The sequence below is a fragment of the Triplophysa dalaica genome, chromosome 22 (genome assembly GCF_015846415.1).
Source record: "Triplophysa dalaica isolate WHDGS20190420 chromosome 22, ASM1584641v1, whole genome shotgun sequence".
Taxonomy (NCBI): Eukaryota; Metazoa; Chordata; class Actinopteri; order Cypriniformes; family Nemacheilidae; genus Triplophysa; species Triplophysa dalaica.
The window spans coordinates 3,054,294-3,078,366 of NC_079563.1; the positions used below are offsets into that span (position 1 = coordinate 3,054,294).

General features: G+C 38.3%; 1 protein-coding gene across 2 annotated transcripts in view; it reads right to left on the reverse strand.

Moving 5' to 3' along the window:
- LOC130411709 (protein NLRC5-like) overlaps positions 1–24,073 on the reverse strand; it is a 93,194-nt gene that overhangs the window by 30,413 nt on the left and 38,708 nt on the right. For both annotated transcript variants that reach the window (XM_056736531.1, XM_056736530.1), the window contains exons 7-9: positions 17,790–17,888; positions 17,582–17,698; positions 12,290–12,386 (exon numbers count right to left, since the gene is read on the reverse strand). In XM_056736531.1, the coding sequence (XP_056592509.1) occupies positions 12,290–12,386; positions 17,582–17,698; positions 17,790–17,888 (313 nt within the window). The remainder of the gene's footprint in view (positions 1–12,289; positions 12,387–17,581; positions 17,699–17,789; positions 17,889–24,073) is intronic.

A 24,073-nucleotide genomic window follows, 5' to 3' on the forward strand; every position in this document is an offset into this window, starting at 1 on the left:
CTAAACCCACAGCTTTCAGCTTCAAATCTTTACTGAAAAAATATGCCTAATGCATTGTTCAATCTCAGTGTACTATTGAACTATTATTTAAATGAGTCACCATTTTTATAATAGAGGCAATTATCAAGGTCTAAGGTCCGTGTACGTTTTATTCATTTGATATCCTATGTGAAATAAATTATAGGAAAGTGAAAGATGACTCGTTTTTTGTTTTTTCGTTTAGTTCACCAAACGAAAAATTACATTTCGGCCCGATTTTTCATTTTTTGTTTGCCGTTTAAAAAACGGATTTTGGATTCAATATGGGATTCGTATATGTGGGCGGTGCATTAACGCCCCTTTCTCCCGATTGGTCAAATTGCTCACCATTCAGTACGGATTTAATTCTACCCAGCAGATTAAGAGTCTGTACGAGTGCGATACTGACAAGTGTTTGCACTTTAAAATATGTTTACTTGAACCACCAGACAGCCTCGCATATCTTAGACCCGCTAGGTTAAGAGGGACGTGCTCACTGGACTTTCTCTTGTTTGCTGTGAACCCGTCACACAGCAGTTTTAGTCATTGTTCTGTTTTTTTGCTATAGATCAGAAATGTCAAGGTGGTATTTTCCCGCAATAGAAAGGCGGTTGGATTGTACCCCGGTGTGGGCGTGGCCTAAATGCGCTCTCTCTTAATGCGCTATAAGTTCAAAGTCTACTCCTGATGCAAGTTTGGCCAAGTTTCACTTATATTAATGTTTATTGTTATAAAACAATTTGATGAATAGGCTCTGTATCACGAACTTGGATACAGATCATTTAGATCAAACTCCAAAAATTCCATGATGATCATAATTCTTAATTCTGTCCACAAGAGGGAGTGTCAGTCTCTCTCAATCTACTTGATCCACTCTCCGTACAGATGAAGTAACAAATATATCTATGCATTTAATCTGTACTGCCATGAATATGTCGTAGCTGTATGCCTGAGAACAAACATCACACATAAGGAACATCAATGAATCTGCACAGTTGGGAGCCTGCATGCAGATGTGTATGTCAGTTTGTAAAACACAAAATTTAATTCTGCAAAAACGTTTATTTTATTCTAACAACATCACATGGAATCAAACGAAATGTGACCTGAAATGTTTTAGAAATTTGAGTCAATTTATCACAAATAATTTTCTTTCAACAGCAACAATTTTATAGTGCAAGTTTATGAACATTGCTGAACTTAAAACAGCATTGTGTACTGATGATTGGGAACATTCTTTAAGGAGAAATAGTTCATGCCATCTATAAAAAACAACTGAAGGGGGGGGGATTCCTTTGCTCCAACTAGATAACTACACCAAAGGATGTAATTGAAGCTATTATAAATAAAACAATTATTGATCAGTTACAGTATATTCCAATAATAAATAATTCAATCAATATTCTTCTGCCCAATAATTATTGTGATCTGAGTAAATGATATGTACAGTATGCATGTATGTAAGTACAGTGAGGGAAATAATTATTAGATCCCCACACTGATTTTGTAAGTTTGCCTGCTTACAAATAAATGCAGGACCTATAATGTTTAGGTTTATTTTAACTGATAGAACCTGAAAATCAACCAAAATATCAGTGGAAATAAATTGATTTGCATTTCAGTCAGTGAAAAAAATATTTGATCCCCTACCAACAAGCAAGAATTCTGGCCCCAAAGATTGGTTATGGGCCTACATGGCCCACAGATTAGTCCTGTCACTTTAAGACAGAACTCCTAAATCATCTTGTTATGTATATAAAGGATGCCTTCCAACAGAATCTGTATCTCCCATTTCAACCTCTCCACCACTATGGTCAACCAAAGAGTGGCTTAAGGAGAAGAACATTAAATGTCAGAGCCAGTCTCTAGACCCTTGTCCTATAGAAAATCTGTGAAGGAGGCTAAAACTCCAATTTACTGAGCGACAGCCAAGAAACCTTAAAGATTGACAGAGGAGTGGACTCAAATATATCCTGACACATGTGCAAACCTGGTGACCAACTATCAGAAATGTCTGACCTCTGTGCTTGCCAACAAGGGTTTCTCAACAAAGTTATGTTTTGCTTGGGGATCAAATTCTTATTTCACTGACTGAAATGCAAATCAATTTATAACCTTTATATAAAATTTTCCCCAGATTTTTTGTTGTTAATATTCTGTCACTATCAGTTAAAATAAACCTACCATAAAAATGATGGACCCTTCATTTCTTTGTAAGCAGGCAAACTTAAATCATCAGGGGATCTAATAATTATTTCCCTCACTGTATGTATGATTAACAATAGTTTAGCATTTGTCTTTGTTTTAGTTTTTAGTTTAGACATTGACTCTTTGACTCTTACCAGTATAAAATAACAGCTTTATCCGGTTGTGAGATATCACTATGTTTTGGAAATGTTTGAGATTAAGCTTGAGGGAGCAGTGTGTGTGTATGTGTTTGGTGGTGGAATGACTATCTGTAGGTGACCAGATTTATAGATATGCTAACCGTGTTGTGCCTAAACTAGGGCTTCTGTTGTCATACAGTTTTGAAGATATGCTGTGAACTGGACATCCATGTGTACTGTAGATAGTATCCAAATTATCTTTGTCTTATTTGTATCAGTACCTTTTGTATGATTGCTCCCTGAACTCTCTGTAAATCTCTTTGAATAAAAGCGTCTGCTAAATGACTAAATGTTAATGTAAATATATAGTTCTATCATTCTGGTTTTGTAACAATTTCTGAATAAGCTCATGCAGACCGAATGAGAAACCCTTTTATAAAGCAGAGTTATATACACTGCCTGTTCAAAAACAGTCAACAACTGCATGGATTCAACAAAGAAAATAGGTAAGAGCCTCCCATTGGATTTGAGGTTTAGGTTCAGCAACGTTATGTGCCCAGAGAATGAGGTCAGTTGACTGAATGATCAAGTTATGCCATCAATGGGTTCTTTCCTCCCTGATGGCATCGGCATATTTCAACTTGACAATGCCAGGATTCATCTGGCTCAAATTGTGAAAGAGTGGTTCAGGAAACATATTCATCATTTTCACTCATTGGCCACCACAGAGCCCACACCTTGACCCTATTGAGAATCTTTGGAATGTGCTGAAGAAGACTTTCCGTAGCGGGTAGACTCTCCCATCATCAATATAATATTAGTTTTATTGTTTCGATTTTGTAACAATTTCTGAATAAACAAAATGAAAAACCCATTAATAAAGCAGATTAGTTTTTCTTGAGAAAAACAAGCACATCTAAATTTTCTGTTGAAAGTCGAGTCTGTACAGTAGCCTAGGTGTGGACAGAGACTCTTACATACAGATGTCACGGTTTGTGAAGCAAACACTCAAGACAAGCAGATTCTCCAGACTGGTATAATTTAATCGACAGAGACACAGGAAAAAGCACAACACCATAAACACATTTAACACCGGACAAATAACAAAACCAAAGGAAGAATTTAAATAAAACAGATAAAAAGGGGTAGACAGGTGATGGGAATAGTGTCCAGATGATGGGGATCAGGTGAGAGTGGTGCAAAGGATTTTGGGGAGTGTTGTCCGGTGATGGAAGCAGGCAGACTTTTAGCCTCAGACAAAGTTAATCTCCTATTTTTTTAAATAATTGAGGAACATAAATTGCTCGCTTGTCTTTATAGCCACTTTACTTGTCATCACTATACAGACCCCTTATGGCATTGTTCCTGCCTTTTGTTTACACAGGGAGCTTTCTGATGCAGGGAACTTTATTAAAACTTCTACTACTACTACAACAAATAGGTACCCTTCTAGATCAATCCCACTGACAGCAGCACTCATGTGACTCATACAACACTTTTCTGCGATCAACGTCTATGAAAGGGGTGTTAGATGTCGAAGTAATAGCATACAGCACACTGCATGGCTTGTAATCTCTTAAATGTCGTACAGTACAACACGATTTACGATTTCTGCGTAAATATCACGCACAGTTGACAATAAGTAGTGGTTCGCGTTGCGACAATACACCAAAAAACGAACAACTGGAAGTGAATTCTTCTGTCGGGCAGAATTAAGGTATAGAATGGTACGATTTGACCAATCGGGTGAAAGGGGCGTTATGGCGCCGCCCACATGTACGAATCCCAAATTGATTTCGAAATCCGTTTTTTAAACGGCAAACGAAAAATGAAAGAACGAGTCATTTTTCATTTTCCATTAATTTATTTCAAATAGAATATCAAATGAATAAAACGTACACGGACCGTCTAAGCAGTACAATTTAAAGAACCGTTCCTGTGGATAGTGTGGAATCAGTTGCTAACATACGAATACAACTATGTGTGAGATGTTATGTCAAAACTCTTTAGGAGTGTTTGCCTGTAGAACTACAACCTGAACTGAATCACAGATCACTTAATCTGATATAACAAATAAAGCTGGTCTCATGTTTAAAGTTTCAATGACACTAATTGAGCAGCAACACATTTCAGAACATGTATACGGTCTACATACTATATACACTGAATACAAATGATGTAACTAGTTAAAACTAATTAAAAATCATTTCTATGCATTTAAACTCTGATAACAGAATAAATCGTTTCTTATCATGTTATTTTCGAGTCTACCATCTAGTGAACAAAATAGGGAACAACAGCCTTTATTCGGCAGTTGAAATGATTGATCATAAAAAAATGCTGATGGCCCCCTTTCATAATATATGGCTGAAAGTTTACTTGTTAGGATAGAATGTTCTGTTGTCCACATAGAAAAAGTTTTGTAAACATAAACTTTTTTTTACCCAGGGCCACACCTGACAAATATAAAAAAGTCATATCTGCTAAATAGTTGAAAGGAGAGGTTGTTCGAATGGTTTCACTAGATATTAAATAAGTCTCTGGTGTCCCCAGAGTGTGTTTGTGAAGCTTCAGCTCAAAAAACATCACAGATCTTTTAATATTCCATGCACGATATGCCCATTTTTGCATGTGAGGAGAAACGTGCTGTTTTGTTGTGTGTTTCTCTTTAAGTGTAAAGGAGCTGCTGGTCTCCGCCCCCTTTTCAGCGTGTTGTGAGCCTGTGCTTCCAGCGACAAAACATTAAAGTATGGTCACATAAAACGAACCAGAAACAAGTTCTCGTCTTTGAACACCAAACACATTGTTTGCGATGAGGTCACCGGTTTCACCCGGGGCCATTCTCGAAGCCCCTCCGGTCCCTGTTGGTCCGGTCACGACCACATTAGGGAGAGAGAACCGCGTCGTGTGTTTACAAATTAAACACACAGTTTTCTGAAGTGAAGATACTCGCGACAAACGCATCGTTATTTCTCCAAGTCAAATGAACGTTACACAGGACAATCCCATCGCATGTTTACAAGCTACACACATTGCTTTCTGAATGGACAAACGTGTCACAGTGACATTTTATCTACGTTTAAGTTGCCGCAGGTCCCTGGGGTCTTTCTTCAAAAATACCAGTACTTACAAAGTCTTTGTTTGTAGCTTTGCCTTACTCAGTGTGGATGATTTCCATTGAAAACTAAATAAATCCATCGCTCTATTGTCTCCCGCAGATGCACAAGTGACCCGATTTCAGCATTTAAACAGGGAAAAGTCTGTTTTTCATGAAATGACTCCTTTAACAACTTTTCATCATGAGGGCCTTAGGATTGCATGCCATGTTTGGTGAATTATAGATGAGCAGTCTGGGACAAGATATCGAAAAAGATGTTTTCAACAACAACAAAAAAACCTTTAAAAAATGATATATACAGTTGAAAGAAAAAGTATGTGAACCCTTTGGGCTTACTTGGATTTCTTCATAAATTGGTCATAAAATGTGTTCTGATCTTCATCTAAGTCACAACAATAGAGAAACACAGTCTGCTTAAACTAATACCGCACAAACATTATACGTTTTCATGTTTTTATTGAACACAACATGTAAACATTCATAGTGCAGGGTGGAAAAAGTATGTGAACCTTTGGGTTTAATAACTGGTTGACCCTCCTTTGGCAGCAATAACCTCAACCAAACGTTTCCTATAGTTGCAGATCAGACCTGCACAACGGTCAGGAGAAATTTTGGACCATTCCTCTTTACAAAAGTGTTTCAGTTCAGCAATATTCTTAGGATGTCTGGTGTGAATCGCTCTCTTGAGGTCTTGCCACAGCATCTCAATCAGGTTGAGGTCAGGACTCTGACTGAGCCACTCCAGAAGGCGTATTTTCTTCTGTTGAATCCATTCTGTTGTTGATTTACTTCTATGCTTTGGGTCGTTGTCCTGTTGCATCGTCCATCCTCTGTTAAGCTTCAGTTGGCAGACAGATGGTCTTATGTTTTCCTGCAAAATGTCTTGATAAACTTTGGAATTCATTTTTCCATCGATGACAGTAATCCATCCAGGGCCTGAGGCAGCAAAGCAGCCCCAAACCATGATGCCCCCTCCACCATATTTCACAGTTGGGATGAGGTTTTGATGTTGGTATGCTGTGCCTTTTGTTCTCCACACATAGCGTTGTGTGTTCTTTCCAAACAACTCAATTTTGGTTTCATCTGTCCACAGAATGTTTTGCCAGTAGTGCTGTGGAACATCCAGGTGCTCTTTTGCAAACTTCAAACGTGCTGCAATGTTTTTTTTGGACAGCAGTGGCTTCCTCCGTGGTGTCTTCCCATGAAGTCCATTCTTGTTTAATGTTTTCCTTATTGTAGATTTGTCAACAACAATGTTAGCATGTGCCAGAGATTTCTGTAAGTGTTTAGCTGAAACTCTAGGATTCTTCTTCACCTCATTGAGCATTCTGCGCTGTGCTCTTGCAGTCATCTTTACAGGACGACCACCCCTAGGGAGTGTAGCAACAGTGCTGAACTTTCTCCATTTGTAGACAATCTGTCTTACCGTGGACACATGGACATCAAGGCTTTTAGATATACTTTTGTAGCCCTTTCCAGCCTTATGTAAGTCAACAATTCTTGATCGTAGGTCTTCTGAAAGCTCTTTTGTGCGAGGCATGGTTCACATCAGACAACGCTTCTACATAACAGCAAACTCAAAACTGGTGTGTGTTTTTTATTTGACAGGCCAGCTTTAATCAACACATCCAATCTCATCACATTGATTGGACCCCAGGTTGGCTGACTCCTGGCTTCAATTAGCTCTTGGAGAAGTCATTAGCCTAGGGTTTCACATACTTTTTCCACCCTGCACTATGAATTTTTACATGTTGTGTTCAATAAAAACATGAAAACGTATTATGTTAATGGTATTAGTTTAAGCAGACTGTGTTTCTCTATTGTTGTGACTTAGATCAGGGTTTCCCAAACTTTTTAGACCACGACCCCAATATAAGACCGCTGACGACCCGCGACCCCCCCCCCCTCCTCCCCCTCCTTTCTTTTCTTTGTGTTTTCCAGCGACAGCTTGTAAGGATTTGCGATTTGGTTACATACTGACAGAGCTAAAACAAAAAGGAACACAATCTCTAAGCCAGGCTATTTTATTAACAAGTTATGGACAAAAACAAATACATCCCATAACTGTGAAATACTTAAAGACAGAATACGAACAAGCTGCCTGTGACACGCATACAACAATAACTTTTTATTCAGAAAAAAACGCCTAATGTGATGGATGGGCGCTGTGCGCGGAGCAAAGCAGATCGCCACCCGCAGATCATCTTCCACGTTAAGCCGTGAACTGTGTTTATTCTTAATGTAAGTCAGCGCGGAGAATGTCTTTTCGCATAAATACGTTGAGCCAATTTGCATGAGTACATCCAACGCGGCTTTCGACAACTGTGGATATTCCAGCGCAACAGAAACCCAGAACTCATCCAGCGTCTTGCTGTCAAATGCCGTCCTCAGGATTCGATCCGATGAAAGTTCTATCAGCGCATCTTCCATATCTGACGCCAGATTATTTTACATTTACATTACATTTAGTCATTTGGCAGACGCTTTTATCCAAAGCGACTTACAGTGCACTTATTACAGGGACAATCCCCCTGGAGCAACATGGAGTAAAGTGTCTTGCTCAAGGACACACTGGTGGTGGCTGCTGGGATCGAACCAGCAACCTTTGATTTACCAGTTCAGTGGTTTAACCCACTAGACCACCATCTCCATTTTCCGTGGTTACATTAAATGGTGAGCTTATCCAGTCATATTGGTCGGGAAGTTTTATTTATTTATACTCGCATCATTACAACCTTTTTTAAATTAAGTTTCTGTAAATCATCTCGCGCCCCCCTGCCCCCCACTACCCCCACTTTGGGAACCACTGACTTAGATGAAGATCAGAACACATTTTATGACCAATTTATGAAGAAATCCAAGTAAGCCCAAAGGGTTCACATACTTTTTCTTTCAACTGTAGATATAGGATATAGTAACAAATCAGGACTGAAACGGTCGCTGCTGTTTTAGATCTGCTTATGCAACACGAGCATGCACTGTTCAGATGTTGAATGAGGCATCTAGCAGACGCGATTTCTTTAAGACTGCAAGGGAAGCTCAGCTTCCCCTATAATTGTCAAAAAATGAATGGTCAAATATATGTACTATTATGTTAACATTTTATTGACAAAAAATGCGTTAAACACGTTCATCTCGAACGAAAACAATTTCGTTCAGAATCAGCTAATTAGGTCGGCTGACTCGATTTCCTTCTCATTCATTCCCGTAGAATACAGTGCATTACTATGTTGAAGCCCAGCGTCCATTGACTTCAATGGGGCTGCTTTAAAAAGTTTTTTTCAGTGCTTAGAAACAAGACGGTCATTGGATAATGCTGCGATTATGTCCCGCCCACGGACGCTCAGCGTCTCTGGGATGAATGGAGGAGTGGGCTGGCCCGGACTCCGAGCGTCTGCGTGATGATTGGAGGGTCTGTCATCTCTTTTTAATCCACTTTTATTTCCTAAAACGCTCGTTTTTTGGGGTCGACAGCTTATAAAAACGTATTTCTTTTTTTTTTTTTTGCTTTTTTGCTATACACATTGTCACATATCAGCTTTTAGACATTTTTTTTTTTTTTATAAATCATAAATGACAAGGAGGCGGCAGCTTCTCGCAATGCAAAGACAAGGTTGGTGTGGGCGTGGGCGTGGTCTTCAGATTATGACGCGTATCACTCTGTGTCTCCATTTCCAACTCAGTCCCATCGCGGATTTTGCATGTGTAGTCGAAAGACAAACTGCTGCAACCTTCATCGTATATTTCACACAATTTCACACCACATTCATTGTTTCAGTTAAACATAATTCCCACATTTCCTCCTGTTGAGTTAAATATATATATATATATTAGATCGTTTGTTCATTAATTCATATAGTCTGAACTAGCCAGCTAGCAAACTGCACACGATGGCAGACAATGCTAATATTGTCGACCTGATTTTGGCAAAGCCATTAGAAAGTCTTCCTTACGAGGAGAAACTTAGAATTAAACAGCAGGGCAGATCAACACCTAAGATTGATTTAGTGCAAAAGATAGGGAAAAGTAACAGGTCTTTTCAGCTCTCCTGGTATGACAAAGTTAGCTGGCTGACTGGAAGTGCTGTGAAAAAGAAAATGTACTGCTGGCCATGTCTCTGATGAAAACATCTCATGGATGTGTTGTTTGGTCAAAATTGGGGTTTGGAGATCTGTCAAACTTTGACAGGGCATATAAAAGGCATGAAAATAGCAATGAACAGTGCATGTGCAAGATTAAGTTGCATGGGCAGGATCAGGGTTGAGCATGCAATCAATGAAGGTGCTCGCATTCAAGTGGCTAAACATAATGAAACTGTTAAACAAAACAGGGCCTTCCTAAACCGCCTTATTGATGTGACATCCTTGCTTGGCCGGCAGGAGCTGTCATTTAGGGGACATGATGAGAGTAGTGAATCATCCACCAAGGGGAATTACAGAGAGTTCACAGAAACATTAGCTAAATATGACTCTGTCCTGTCGACACAATTCGAGTCCTCAACTGTGTTTTCTGGTATGTCACACACTATTCAAAATGACTTGATCTCTGCTCTTGCAGCCACCATTTCTGATCAGATATGAAATTCAGGATGCTCCCTTTTTTGGATGGCAGGTGGATGAAACCACTGATATATCCTGCCGTGCACAACTCTCTGTCATTATTCGCTATGTGGATAGTGCAGGTAAAATTCAGGAGCGCTTCATTGGATTTTTTGATGTTTCTGGGGGGCGAGATGCTCAGTCCGTTTTTGATGTTTTAAATGAGAACATGCAGGGCTACAATTTTAAGGATAAGCTTGTGGCACAGACCTATGATGGGGCTGCTGTCATGGCTTCAGCTCTCAATGGTCTGCAGGCCAAAGTGAAAGCAATAGCCCCCATTGCAATGTTTGTGCATTGCTATGCACACAGACTGAATCTGGTGCTGTCACAGGGGGCCAAATGCTTGCCTGAGTGCAGAATTTTTTTTGCATCACTCTCTGGGTTTGCCACATTTTTCTCAAAATCCACAAAGAGGACGTCTTTTCTGGAGTCTGCAGGCTGCTCAAGGTTGCCAGAAACGCTCCTACTCGATGGAATTTCACATCACATAGATAGTGAGCACTGTGGCAAACAATTATGATGGCCTCTCGCAGACATTTGATAACATCATTGCAGATACGACAATGGATGATGGTACACTGGATTGTGCCAAAGGCTTCGTGAGGAAACTGGAGGATTTTGAGTTTGTGTTCATGTTGTACACATATGAACAAATCTTCTCTGAGACTGATGTGGTCTTTGATATTGTCCAGCAGAAGAGCGATGGATGTTCTTTACTGCAAGAAAAGAATTGAGTCTCTTCTTGCATTTGTCAAAGAGAAGAGGTCAGAGGGGGCTTTCCAAGCTGTTTATGCCAAAGCAGCAGATCTCACATCAGACCCAAGAGATGAGCCCATGAGAAAGCGCCGTCTGACCCAATTGCAGGATCCCCAAGAGCACTACAGAAATCTGTAAATGGCCATCCTTGATAACATCTTGGAGCAGATTCCTCGACGTTTTTCAAATTTGGAAAGTATGCTTTTCTTAGTATTCCAGGGAAATTTGATGACATGAGACAAGCATTTCCAGAGGAGGCCTTCCAAAGTGTCCTGAAAAGTTATGGCCATCACTTTGATTCAGGGAGACTGAGGTCTGAACTTCAAGTCCTGTATTCAGATGAGGACTTGCAGAGTAACAGGGGAAAGCTGTGTGATTACTTGGTGTTCCTTAAAAACATGGAGTTGGACAGTGCAATGCCTCAGCTTTACAAACTGTTCTCATTAGTGGCAACAATTGGAGCTACATCTGCAGGTGTAGAAAGGAACTTCTCCTGTTTAAAGCGGCCCAAGTCCTACACCCGTAACACAATGGGCCAAGGCCGTTTAAGCAGCCTAGCTCTGCTGGCCTTTGAGAGGACACTGGTCAAGTCACTGGAAAAGACGCCTAGTTGGTACGACAGGGTTACAGAGCATTTTCTTGAAAAGGAACGTAGGGCAGAATTTACATATAAATAAATGGACAATTTTTATGATTTAGGCCGAAAATGAGCTTCCCCTCTTTAAAAGATCTTTTAAAGAGGGGAAGCTCTAGGTACCTGTAATCAATGGCCCAAACTAAACTGGAGGTGGCAGTTTGAATATAAATGAATCCATGTATACTTAATGAGGCAAGGGTTTAGACTTTCATTCAAATAATTTTAAGGCATGAAAAATATGATCACTGGATAAAAACGTTTACACATGCTATTTTAATGCTTAAAGTTTTAATTGCTAAAATTAACAAATGCAGTGCGAATTTAATTATTTTGCAGTTCAACTTTTCTTCTTTTGCTGTTTCTCTCTGACTGCTGATGCATTGAGCATTTTGCTGCCCATTGGACACGCCTTAATTTAGCTATTTCTAGTAATGTATTCTTATAATACGGTTTTCCTATTTTATATTTTTTACTTTTCAGTGTAATTATAATTATTTTTACTCATTATAACTGTAAAATAAATCCTTATTAATAATTATGGATGCATGAATGTAAAGTATTTTTCACTTCAAGCCTTTGTTGGCCAATATATCACTTATAAATGATTATATACGGACTGCAATATAAATAAGTTTAAAAATTGTCGTGGTGTCTTTGACACGTCAACGTATTCCACTGTTGTCTTCAAATAAATCTTGCTTTACCCTTAAAAGCCATTTTGTCAGAATATCTACATCATGAGCTAAAAACAATTTTTTATAGTTTTCAATAAAACTTAACAAAAAAAATTGTAGTGAAATTAAAAGAATCAATTAAGAAATGTTTGTCCTACCTGGAAGATCCAGAAGAGGTAGTCTCTGAATTTCTTGCGGTGCCTTTGTATATCTAGGTGTGATGTGTCTGATGTCTCATCCTGAACACTGTTGTGGCTGAAATGTTTAGACAATATTATAATAATTCCAAATATTTTGGGAAAAGAGAAAAAAAGGTGCAACATTTGACGTGTGGTATGTTATAGAAATGCACAGACACAACTGTTTTTGCGACTGACCTAATTGCATATGTATTTTTAGGACGCCTCAGACACAAACTTTATGGGAGGAGAGTATTTAAATTAATCACGTAATGTGATTTACTGAGGTTTGCCCTAGTCATTGTACTGGTATTTGCGGTTTATTAACCGCCCCAAAAGAGCATGTCTTAAACCCTGCGCTAATTTGAGCTGCTCTTGGTAGATTGCATTGGTCATTACAGGAATGAGATATTGTACCTTTTTATGTGCCCCTTGTTAGTATATCACCCACAAATATTTCCATACTTTTTTTTAATTGCTCTCTCACGCTATTTTCCCCTGTTTAGGTAATCTGGCCCTTGATGAGCTTTCTGACTCCCCCGTCGACAGCAACGTAACCGACATAATTAAGAATCGAGGATACTTTTGTGCACCCAAAAAAACGATGCTATTCAACAGATGCTATTTTTTAGAGGCAGCTTGCATCGTCACCAAGTTGACGATGCACAAGGTAGTAGTAGAAGTAGTAGTAGCCCTCGTCTGGCTTATTCAAAACATAGCTCGTTCTTTGTTGTAAATTTTGATCAAATGGAGGACCATGCGTATTGTACATAAGAGCCGACGGAGCGTGAATCTCTGTCGGCAAAGAAGAAAAAACTTGATGCTGCCAGACGAAGTAGGGACAGACGATGGCAGAAATCCAGTATAAACATGGGTGTATCTATTACCAAATGTAAGGCGCTGATGAAAGACCAATGTTTTCAAAGCGATGCCAAGGTTGCTTGTTTTATTCCGGACTGGGAAAACTAATCCAACTTTAGCAATCTAAATTAAAACTTTTGTTTGATAGCTTTAGATACAAATGGGCATTACCTCCAAGATAAGTTTTTTTTCCCTTCTAATTGTATAAAAAAACTTTTTGATTGTGGCAGCCACCGTCTTGCTTCGAAATGGAGTGGTGAGTGAAGGACTGAAAGGTTGGTTGCAATTCTCAAACTCACCACTAGCTACACTAAAAATCCCACTGAGCAGCTATAACTTCGTACTGGAGCTCTGCCTGTAGTTTTAAGTAAATTATTTGCTTGTATATTTCATATTGTAGAAATGTCTTATTCTTCATAACAAAGGGTTGTGTTTTATATCATATCTTATTTAATTATAAAAATAATTTAGCAGGTGATACTTGGAGAGGTATGAATGAAGAGGGTGTGGTCCACCGTATAAAAGTTCTAGGTAGGAACGGGTTCTTTAATTTGTTTTTTCGGGGGCAGAAATAGTTTGACACAAATGCTGGTTCAACGGAGGATTTGTATGTGATGGTTGGATGTTGAGAGCAGGTAATTAGTTCATTTATTAGCGAAGTGGATTGATATGCGCAGGTTATTTTAATATATAATAATTTTAACTTTCTAATTTCAGCTCTGTGGAGCTTGAAACAGATGAACATATACGCGGGAGTTTGAAGTGATTGTTATACCTGTTTTTATGCTAAAGTGTTGACATGTGGGTCTGTTTAGGATCATTGAGACAGGTATGACATACGTATTAATAAAATGTTTAATGGGTGATGTTTTGATCCAATTATTAAAGGTGACTTTTAAATGATTACATTGCAGGGCTGCAGAATTTAGGGTGACACAATAGGGCCTATATGTTGCTCTTAATATTTATTTGATTTGTTTGGGTCTATTTTTGGTACAGATCACTATTGAGGGATTGGTTCATTGCTAGTCCACCTTGAGGGCTTTTTTGTTTGTTTGTTCGTAAGTAATCTGTTTCTCCCACTGTGTTACTATGCCGAGGACAGAAGGTATGGTATTAGCCAGAGCTGAGCCATTAAATGCATGTCCAGTGAGATGTGTCATGGTGTTATAATTTGCTGTGCTGTGAATCTGATTGTATTTCTTTTCATGTGCGTTTAGTTTCTGTTTGTTTTGTTCAACGCTCATGCTCTGCTGAGGTAACATTTGGACGTCCTCTTGCATAGTCTCTTTTGTATAGTGCCACCAATACATCTTTGTAAGTTTTACTTAAGCCTGTGTTCATGGTATGTGTTTACTGATGGCCTCTGGTAACAATAAGAACAGTTAGGATAATCAGAGCAGGCACTTGTTGCACGAATCAAATAATACTCTTTTTCTTAATGAAAATTGTCACGATCCTGCTTCCTTGTTCAGGTTTCCTAGTCTTGTGTCAGTACCCACGAGTTTATTGTGGAGAGAGTCACGGCTTGTTTGTTTTGGCATGTCACATGCTCTTTCCTGTTTTGTCTTTGTCCCCGCCCCCTCTCGTTTCCTCATTATTTATGATGTAATGTTTTTAAGCCCTGTACCTTTTCCCCAACTGATATTGTGCCCTATTTAATCTCCCCGTGTTTGCCGTTCTATGCTAGTTTGTTTCGGATTTAACCGCTTGTACGACATTGCGTCATTTTCTAGCCTTGTGTAAGGTTTGCATCAAAGTCTTGTCAAATCAGTCTTAGTTTATTTCTAGTGTTGTTAGTCGAGTCCAGTCAGTTTATTGTTTCTTGTCAAGTCTGTTATAATATTTAGCTCATGTTTATAGTTGTTTACCACTTCATGCCTGTGTTTATTAGTCTGTTTTCCACCACTTGTTATGTGTCTCCCATTCTTGACAAAATGCCAGGAAGCACTGTTTTATTTATATCTTTTTACTTTACTTTGTTTACTTTACTTTGTAAAGCTCCATTTATTTTTTAAATGAACAAGGGTGCATGTGTTTGATTTTGCGTTTAAGTGACACCATGTACTCTGCTGTTCCATTTGTTATAACTCAGTCTGAACTTGCCAAGTATTCTTGGTATTGAGAAATAGGCATTGGTGTAACTTTTTAATTAAATTTATTTACGAAGTACACTTCTGTTTAGTTAGTATACTGTTACTTATTTTACCCTTAGGCTTTTTCTTTTACTTGTTATCAGAAATAATCTACCAAAATGTAAATTTGAGCCAAATAAGCGCACTTGCGCAGTAACATTTACATTGCTGATGGTGAAACCGTCCATAGTATAACAAATCATTTGTTGTTTAATTGGAAATAAGGTCTCCACCTTTGATAACAGAAACAAAACAGCTAATCTTTTCATAAGAAAACCTAATATACAGTTGAAAGAAAAAGTATGTGAACCCTTTGGGCTTACTTGGATTTCTTCATAAATTGGTCATAAAATGTGTTCTTATCTTCATCTAAGTCACAACAATAGAGAAACACAGTCTGCTTAAACTAATACCGCACAAACATTATACGTTTTCATGTTTTAATTGAACACAACATGTAAACATTCATAGTGCAGGGTGGAAAAAGTATGTGAAACCCTAGGCTAATGACTTCTCCAAGAGCTAATTGGAGCCAGGAGTCAGCCAACCTGGGGTCCAACCAATGTGATGAGATTGGATGTGTTGATTAAAGCTGGCCTGTCCAATAAAAAACACACACCAGTTTTGAGTTTGCTGTTCTAAAGTAGCGTTGTCTGATGTGAACCATGCCTCGCACAAAAGAGCTCTTAGAAGACCTACGATCAAGAATTGTTGACTTACATGAAGCTGGAAAGGGCTACAAAAGTATATCTTAAAGCCTTGATGTCCATGTGTCCACGGTAAGACAGATTGTCTACAAATGGAGAAAGTTCACCACTGTTGCTACACTCCCTAGGGGTGGTCGTCCTGTAAAGATGACTGCAAGAGCACAGCGCAGAATGCTCAATGAGGTGAAGAAGAATCCTAGAGTGTCAGCTAAACACTTACAGAAATCTCTGGCACATGCTAACATTTTTGTTGACAAATCTACAATAAGAAAAACATTAAACAAGAATGGACTTCATGGGAGGACACCACGGAGGAAGCCACTGCTGTCCAAAAAAACCATTGCAGCACGTTTGAAGTTTGCAAAAGAGCACCTGGATGTTCCACAGCACTACTGGCAATACATTCTGTGGACAGATGAAACCAAAATTGAGTTGTTTGGAAAGAACACACAACGCTATGTGTGGAGAACAAAAGGCACAGCACACCAACATCAAACCTCATCCCAACTGTGAAATATGGTGGCGGGGGCATCATGATTTGGGGCTGCTTTGCTGACTCAGGCCCTGGACGGATTACTGTCATCGATGGAAAAATGAATTCCAAAGTTTATCAAGACATTTTGCAGGAAAACTTAAGACCATCTGTCCGCCAACTGAAGCTTAACAGAAGATGGACGATGCAACAGGACAACGACCCAAAGCATCGAAGTAAATCAACAACAGAATGGCTTCAACAGAAGAAAATACGCCTTCTGGAGTGGCCCAGTCAGAGTCCTGACCTCAACCCGTTTGAGACGCTGTGGCATGACCTCAAGTGAGTGATTCACACCAGACATCCCAAGAATATTGCTGAACTGAAACACTTTTGTAAAGAGGAATGGTCCAAAATTTGAAGGTCTGATCTGCAACTATAGGAAATGTTTGGTTGAGGTTATTGCTGCCAAAGGAGGGTCAACCAGTTATTAAACCCAAAGGTTCACATTCTTTTTCCACCCTGCACTATGAATGTTTACATGTTGTGTTCAATAAAAACATGAAAACGTATAATGTTTGTGCGGTATTAGTTCAAGCAGACTATTCTCTATTGTTGTGATCAGAACACATTTTATGACCAATTTATGAAGAAATCCAAGTAAGCCCAAAGGATTCACATACTTTTTCTTTCAACTGTAATTATGCCAAGCCTGTATCTAATTCCACCTCTTTCACATTTTTCATCATTTGAACTCGATTGACTGATCTATTCTTACTATCCATTAGTATGTTAAAACTATTGATTTTTATAGTTATTTATTACATTTTTTTGTTAAATAAATTATTTTTGATAACTGTCGGTTTTGGAAGAGGATCGAAAATTTTGCAATAGTCTCACACAAATCTTTCAGTAATAAACTACATGGTAATAGGTACGTTTGCATCATAATTCTACAGTCAAATTGAAATTCCTTGGCTGTTGCCACTTCAGGCAATGTGTGACTAAAACTCAAAACATATCTACATGACTGGTGAACAGTGAGAAAAATCCTACAGTACATAAAATATCTAAAAAAAAGTGTTTGTGTACACACCTGTTCAAAAGAAAAGTTGCCAGTTCTACATCACTCTTCATTCCCTTTTGTGATTTTAAATCTCTCCATCGTGTAATCTCTGCACCAATGTGTACTGTTCCTTTCTGCCTTTGACCACTAGAACAAAAAAGGAGCCATTCACCGACAGAAATGTCCTAAATATTAAACTCGGCTCATTTTTGATTTTCATTTAAAAACAAAAAAATACCTCTTGGTAGCTGATGGTGTTTCTTCATTGAAGTTTGGTACTTCACCTTTGGAATGGTGACTTTTCACATCGCTGTATACATTTGAGGCTGGTCTCTCACTAGCAACATAAAGAACGTAGAAAAAAAACATTTTAGTGCAAAAAGTTTCCCAATCTCATTTAGAGATTTTAGTTTTTCAAACAATAACAGTGTACTGTTGTACAAAAACAAACTGCATTATTATTGTCACATTTTTGCCATTGGAAATGAACTAAAACGTTTGCTCATGGACCTTTATTGTCTTTTGATACATTTGGTTTGTTTATAAAACATCTTTCAAATTTCATTTTATTGCTGAGGCTCTTGGATTTTTTATTGTCTTAGTCAAGGAATTGTATGTATATACAATGTTAAATATTTCACAAACCAACTGTCTTTCAAAATTGCTTTTTCAAGATAACACATGTGCCTCGTTTTTTAGTAATTATTTTAGTTTAAATTAAAATGTACTTTTGATATAAATTTATTTCCTTTTTGTGATTTGTGTTTTCATATTGTGCCCTTAAATGACAAAGATATTCGGCAGAGAGTATTTGGTCCAAATGGCACAGACAAATGAGAACAATTGAGAAGAAGTGTTTTGATATGGCACATGGTAGAAAACATCGACTTGTGGTTGTATTGGATATTGTTTTTGGGGTGTACAACCCTAGTGAAAAATAAATATACTAAAATGTACTTGAAATACATTTATTTCACGCTAAGTATACTGCAAACCCATTTAAATATATATGTACTTAATCAAAATGCCATGTGATTGAACTTTTGCTATACTAAACCAGTATCCTTAAAGTCTGCTACTCAACTCAACTTTATTTATATAGCGCTTTTTACAATTTTCATTGTTACAAAGCAGCTGTACATGAGACACATTGTTTACAAGAAAAACAACTAAAGAAATATACCTGAAAAAACAAGAAAAAGGTGAAAACAACAAAAGACAGACATACAAATGCTCAACACACACAATGAGCATACATACTTACACACATTGACATAGACGCACACACGGAAACACAGGTGCACACACGCACAGTGAAAGCACATATTTGAGATAAAGGAGAGAGAAACACGGTTCAAATATTAAACTGACTATAAATTCTTATATGCAATATTAATTATGTCTAACTTCTAAATTCTAAAGCAGCCCCCCGGCCAGGCAAATAGTGCGAAACAATATGCAAACGGTGGCAAGGAACCCAAAACTCCAACCGAAAAAAAAAACTCAGGAGAACCCAGGCCCAACCGGGGGATTCCAGTTCCCCTCTGGCAAAAGCTGCTGCCTCTGCACAAGCTCAACAGTGCTTGCACACAAGGCTAAATAAAAAATAAATAAACTTACTAATAAGGTAAATTATAGATTTAAGATTATCATTAACAATCTAATAGCATTTGAAGTGTTGTAATGAAGTTGTGTCAAGTGGTTGCGTCCTTTATCCAGCTCTATCATCTCAGCTCTTGTCAGGTCACCGCTTCCCATTCTCAGCTCTGCCATCAGGTCTGGGCATGAACTGCATCCTGCGGTTACCTTGGAACAAAGAGACAAGACTGGCGAGAGTAGAGTACTGTTCTGCACTCTTTGATGCAACAAGTACATCATTTGTTGTTGGATGTGTTCCTGGTTCTGGTTGATCTAGGGAAGAATATTCCAAAGTTTAGGCGCTCCATAAGAAAAGGATCTACCACCTGCACTTGATTTTGAAATGCTACACTCTAAAAATGGCTGGGTTATTTTTTAACCCATACAGCTGGGTTGAGTCCGTTGGGTTGTTTTGTTGGGTTATTTTTCCACATGTTGAACACTTTTTGGGTAGTTTTAGTTTTCAAGGTGTTGGGTTAAAACCGCTGGGTTAATGTAATGGGTTGTTTCTGCCGCTGGGTTATTTGAAGAGTCTAAGGCGCTTACCGCCCTGAAGACGTTGAGTGTACTTCGCAAATTTCATTTTTATAAAGAAAAAAGGGGTAAAGTCACTGGCTGGAGCAATTTATAGCTAAGTTTTTTACGTTTTAATTGAATATTTATTGAAATAAGCATAATTTGTAACGTTTTGCAAGGCAACAGTGTCTTAACTAACATTAGTGATATAATTTAGACGACCAGCAACTGTTACCTCAGATCACCATTACAGATAAATTGACCTCGCATAGTCCTGTGAAGATGCGCGAAAATGCGAATTAATAAAATTTTAGTGAACCCCATCACATGTAAGCTAAGTTTATGAACTTTAGTGAGAATTTAACAAAATTTGAGTCAAACCGGGGCACTCGCCGGTCAAGCATTCACGGTTCAGGAACGCCTCTCTCGGTGTCCACTCTCGATAGTAAGCGACCAGTCAATTATGTTGCTCCCTCTGTTTTAAACCAAATATTTCAATGTTTGTGCATATATTAAAGAAAGACGAGTGTGGTAGCCTGTGTTTAATGAGTTGATTTGCTGCATGTGTGGTTTCTTAGTGTATTAAGTGGTGTAATTAATAATGTATTATACATAATTTATATGTCTTTAGTTAGTTTTATTAATTGACATTTGTTGCTACATATTGTGGAGTATGTTTATTAGTTATTTATAATGTTATTTATAATGCTTGTTAATGTTTGATATGAAAAATTCTTATTTATTATAATAAACTGTTTTCTTTTAATCATGCAAATCTAAAAATATTGCTGTTACTGGGTGTAAAAGTTTACATTTTTATTAACAATTATTTTTACAGTCAAATAAAAATTATTTTTTTAAAAACAAATGTCAATTGTCTTGATTGACAATGAAGTACAGAATAAATTAAGAATAACCCAGCAAGAATAAGCCAGAATTAAACACATGAATAGTTAAAATGACTACTTTTAGGGTTTTTTATCATGTGTAACCCAGTGTGCTGGGTTACTTTAACCCAGCATGTGTTCTGTCCAATATTTACCCAGCGCTGGGTTGCCAATTGGGTTGTTTTTAACCCAGCCATTTTAAGAGTGTAGGTATTACCAACTGACAGGACGCCTGAGAGCGTAATGCACGTGGAGGATTGTAATCAAATAGAAGTTCATTCTAATACTGCGGCGCTAGACCATGTAAGGCTTTATAGGTAATAAGCAAGATCTTAAAGTTAATGCAATGCTTTATAGGTAACCAGTGCAAGGTTGACAGAACCGGGGTTATATCCTCATACTTTTTTGTACGTGTAAGACTCGAGCTGCCGTGTTTTGAACTAGTTGCAGTTATTGTAATAGGCCTGCAGGCAACCACCTAAAAGTGCATTACAGTAATCTAGTCTTGATGTCATGAATGCATTAATTAATGTCTCTGCATCTGACAGTGACAGCATATGACATAGTTTGGATATATTCTTAAAATGGAAAAATGCAATTTTACAGGTGTTGGCGAAATGGCTGATAAATGACAGATTACTATGGAATACAACGCCAAGATTCTTAGCTGACGACGAGGATTTTATGGAGCATCCGTCAATAGTTAAGCAGTATTCTAGGTTGTTACGTATGGCGGTTTTCAGTCCAGTAAGTAACAATTCTGTTTTGTCTGAGTTCAGCGGTAAACATTTGTTACTGCATAACAGTGAAAGCTAATTCCGTGTCACTTTATTATATCTCCTAGAGATATAATATATATATATAATGCGAAGAGCAGAGGCCCTAAGACGGAGCCCTGTGGTACGCTGTACTGGACTTGCGATTTGCGGGACACCTCATTATTTATTGCTACATATTGAAAACGGTCAGATAAATAAGACTTAAACCATTTCAATGCCATTCCGTTAATGCCGACGTAATTTTCGCGTCTATGCAGGTGTATGCTGTGGTCAATGGTGTCAAATGCAGCACTAAGGTCTAGTAGAACCAATAACGAAATACAGCCACGGTCAGAAGCTAAAAGCAGATAATTTGTAACTCAGATCAAAGCAGTCTCTGTACTGTGACATGCTCGAAATCCAGACTGGAATTCTTCAGTAATGTCATTTGTAGAAAGATTCAAGATATGGAAGGAAGGAGGCGGGAACCAGCAGACATTAAACACAAAATTTTAATATAAATAATAACCCCTCACGGCCAACCGCCGGCAAACAAAACATAAATACAAAACACAAGAACATAAATATAAATATAAACTTAACATATGTTCGGACCAGGTCCTCTCTCTTCGACGGTCCGGTCGCTCGTTCCTTTTATTTGCTCCCAATCTCCTACGTGATTCGAGCCCGGTGTGCGCACAGCTGGCGCTAATTCACAATTACTCACCGGACTCGAACCACGGTCTCGCCCCGCCTACTCTACTACATCATTCCTTTGGAGGAAGGAGCATAACTGTGTTTAAACAACTTTTCCAGAACTTTAGAAATAAAAGGTAAAATCGATATAGGCCTGTAATTCCCTAGTTCTCTTGGGTAGAGTTTGGGTTTTTTGACAAGGGGCCTTATAACAGCCACCTTAAATGCTTTAGGCACAAGTCCTAATGTCAGAGATGAGTTAATAATACTAAGAAGTGGATCTATATATTTCTGGGAGCATTTCTTTCAGTAGTTTTGTAGGTATAGGGTCTAGCACGCATGTTGTTGATTTGGATGATCTAATGATTTTAGAGAGTTCAACGTGATCTACTGTAGAAAATAATTGCAATGTCTCCTTAGGGGTGCTGTAGTTAGTTTGTTCAGCGGGTTTCACTTCTGGTTGCATTGTTATAATTTTTTCTCTAATATCTTGGATTTTACTAGTGAAGTAGTTCATAAATCCATCACTGTTATGCTGATAATCAGAATCTGAAGTCGCTGACGACTTAATTTAGCCACGGTGTTAAATAAAAACCTTGGGTTGTGATGGTTTTCTTCTATTAGTGGTGAAAAGTAGGCGGATCTAGACGTTTTTATGGCATTCCTCTATTTTCGAGTACTATCCTTCCATGCTATACGAAATACCTCTAAATCAGTTTTCTTAAAGTTCCGCTCCATTTTCCGGGACGCTTTCTTTATAGCCTTAGTGTGTTCATTATACCACTGTGTTGGGCTGCCATTTTTAATCTTTTTTAAACTCAGAGGAGCAACTGTGTCTAATGTTTCCGAGAAGGTAGAGTTCAATTTTTCAATAGTAATGTCAAGATCGTCAACGTTTTTACTCATGCTAGATATTTGAGACAATTCAGGCAGATTATTGAAAAACGCATCTTTGGTAGTGAAGTAATCGTTCTACCATATTTGTAACAAGGAGTTTGATTTGCAGCCGCAGGCCAGTGAAGCAAACATAATATCAGATAATGATCCCAAATATCTTCACTCTGCTGAACAATTTTAACATCGTCCACATTTATACCGTAATATAGTATTAAATATAAAATATGATTACGAAGGTGAGTGGGTCCTGACACGTGTTGAGTAACGCCCATGGAGTTAAGAGTGTCTTTGAAAGCCATTCCCAAGGCATCTGTATCATTATTTGTATCTAGAATTGTATTTAAAATTAGACTTCTGAGAGGTGATAAAATAATTAATGTGAAGTGCAGCGACACCTCCCCCTCTACCCTTTAGACGAGGCTCGTGTTTATAGTAATAATCTTGGGGAACGGATTCATTTAGAGTAATATAATCATCTGGCTTGGCTTTAGTTGTTCCATACATTGGTTCCATACAACACTTTAACTGTTGTTCTAAAGGTTCTGATAAAGGACCTGAACACTGAGAGATTGATTAACCCCTGAAACAAATGAAATACAGGCATAATAGGAACTGTTGTTTCAATTTGGTTTCATTATTAATGTTCCGTTAAAACCGGTTTAGTCCCTGTCCCTTACAACTGTTTATTATTACACTGAAGAACTGATTTTGTGCATGGAAATTTTATTATCATATTTGACCAATGATTCGATCTAATAGCACCTAATATCATATACAAGGTTTGGTATTAAGACAGGATACGCTTCCCAGTTGATGTTACGCCATACGGGACCGGGGGCACTGAGTTTGAATTAACGGAGCCAGTGGGGCAATAACAGCCTTAGCCAACTGTGTTGGCACGTATGGTTGTGTTGACTTTGGTAATGTGTTGTAATGGTATGCATACGGAACAGGGGCACTGAGCAGGCATTAAGGCTTTGGGTAGTCATGACCAGAAGGTTGCCGGTTTGATTCTCAGGGCCGCCGGATAATGACTGAGGTGCCCTTAAGCTGCAGTGATAGCTGCCAACTGCTTCTGGTGTATACGGTGAGGGAAATAAGTATTTGATCCCCTGCTGATTTTGTAAGCT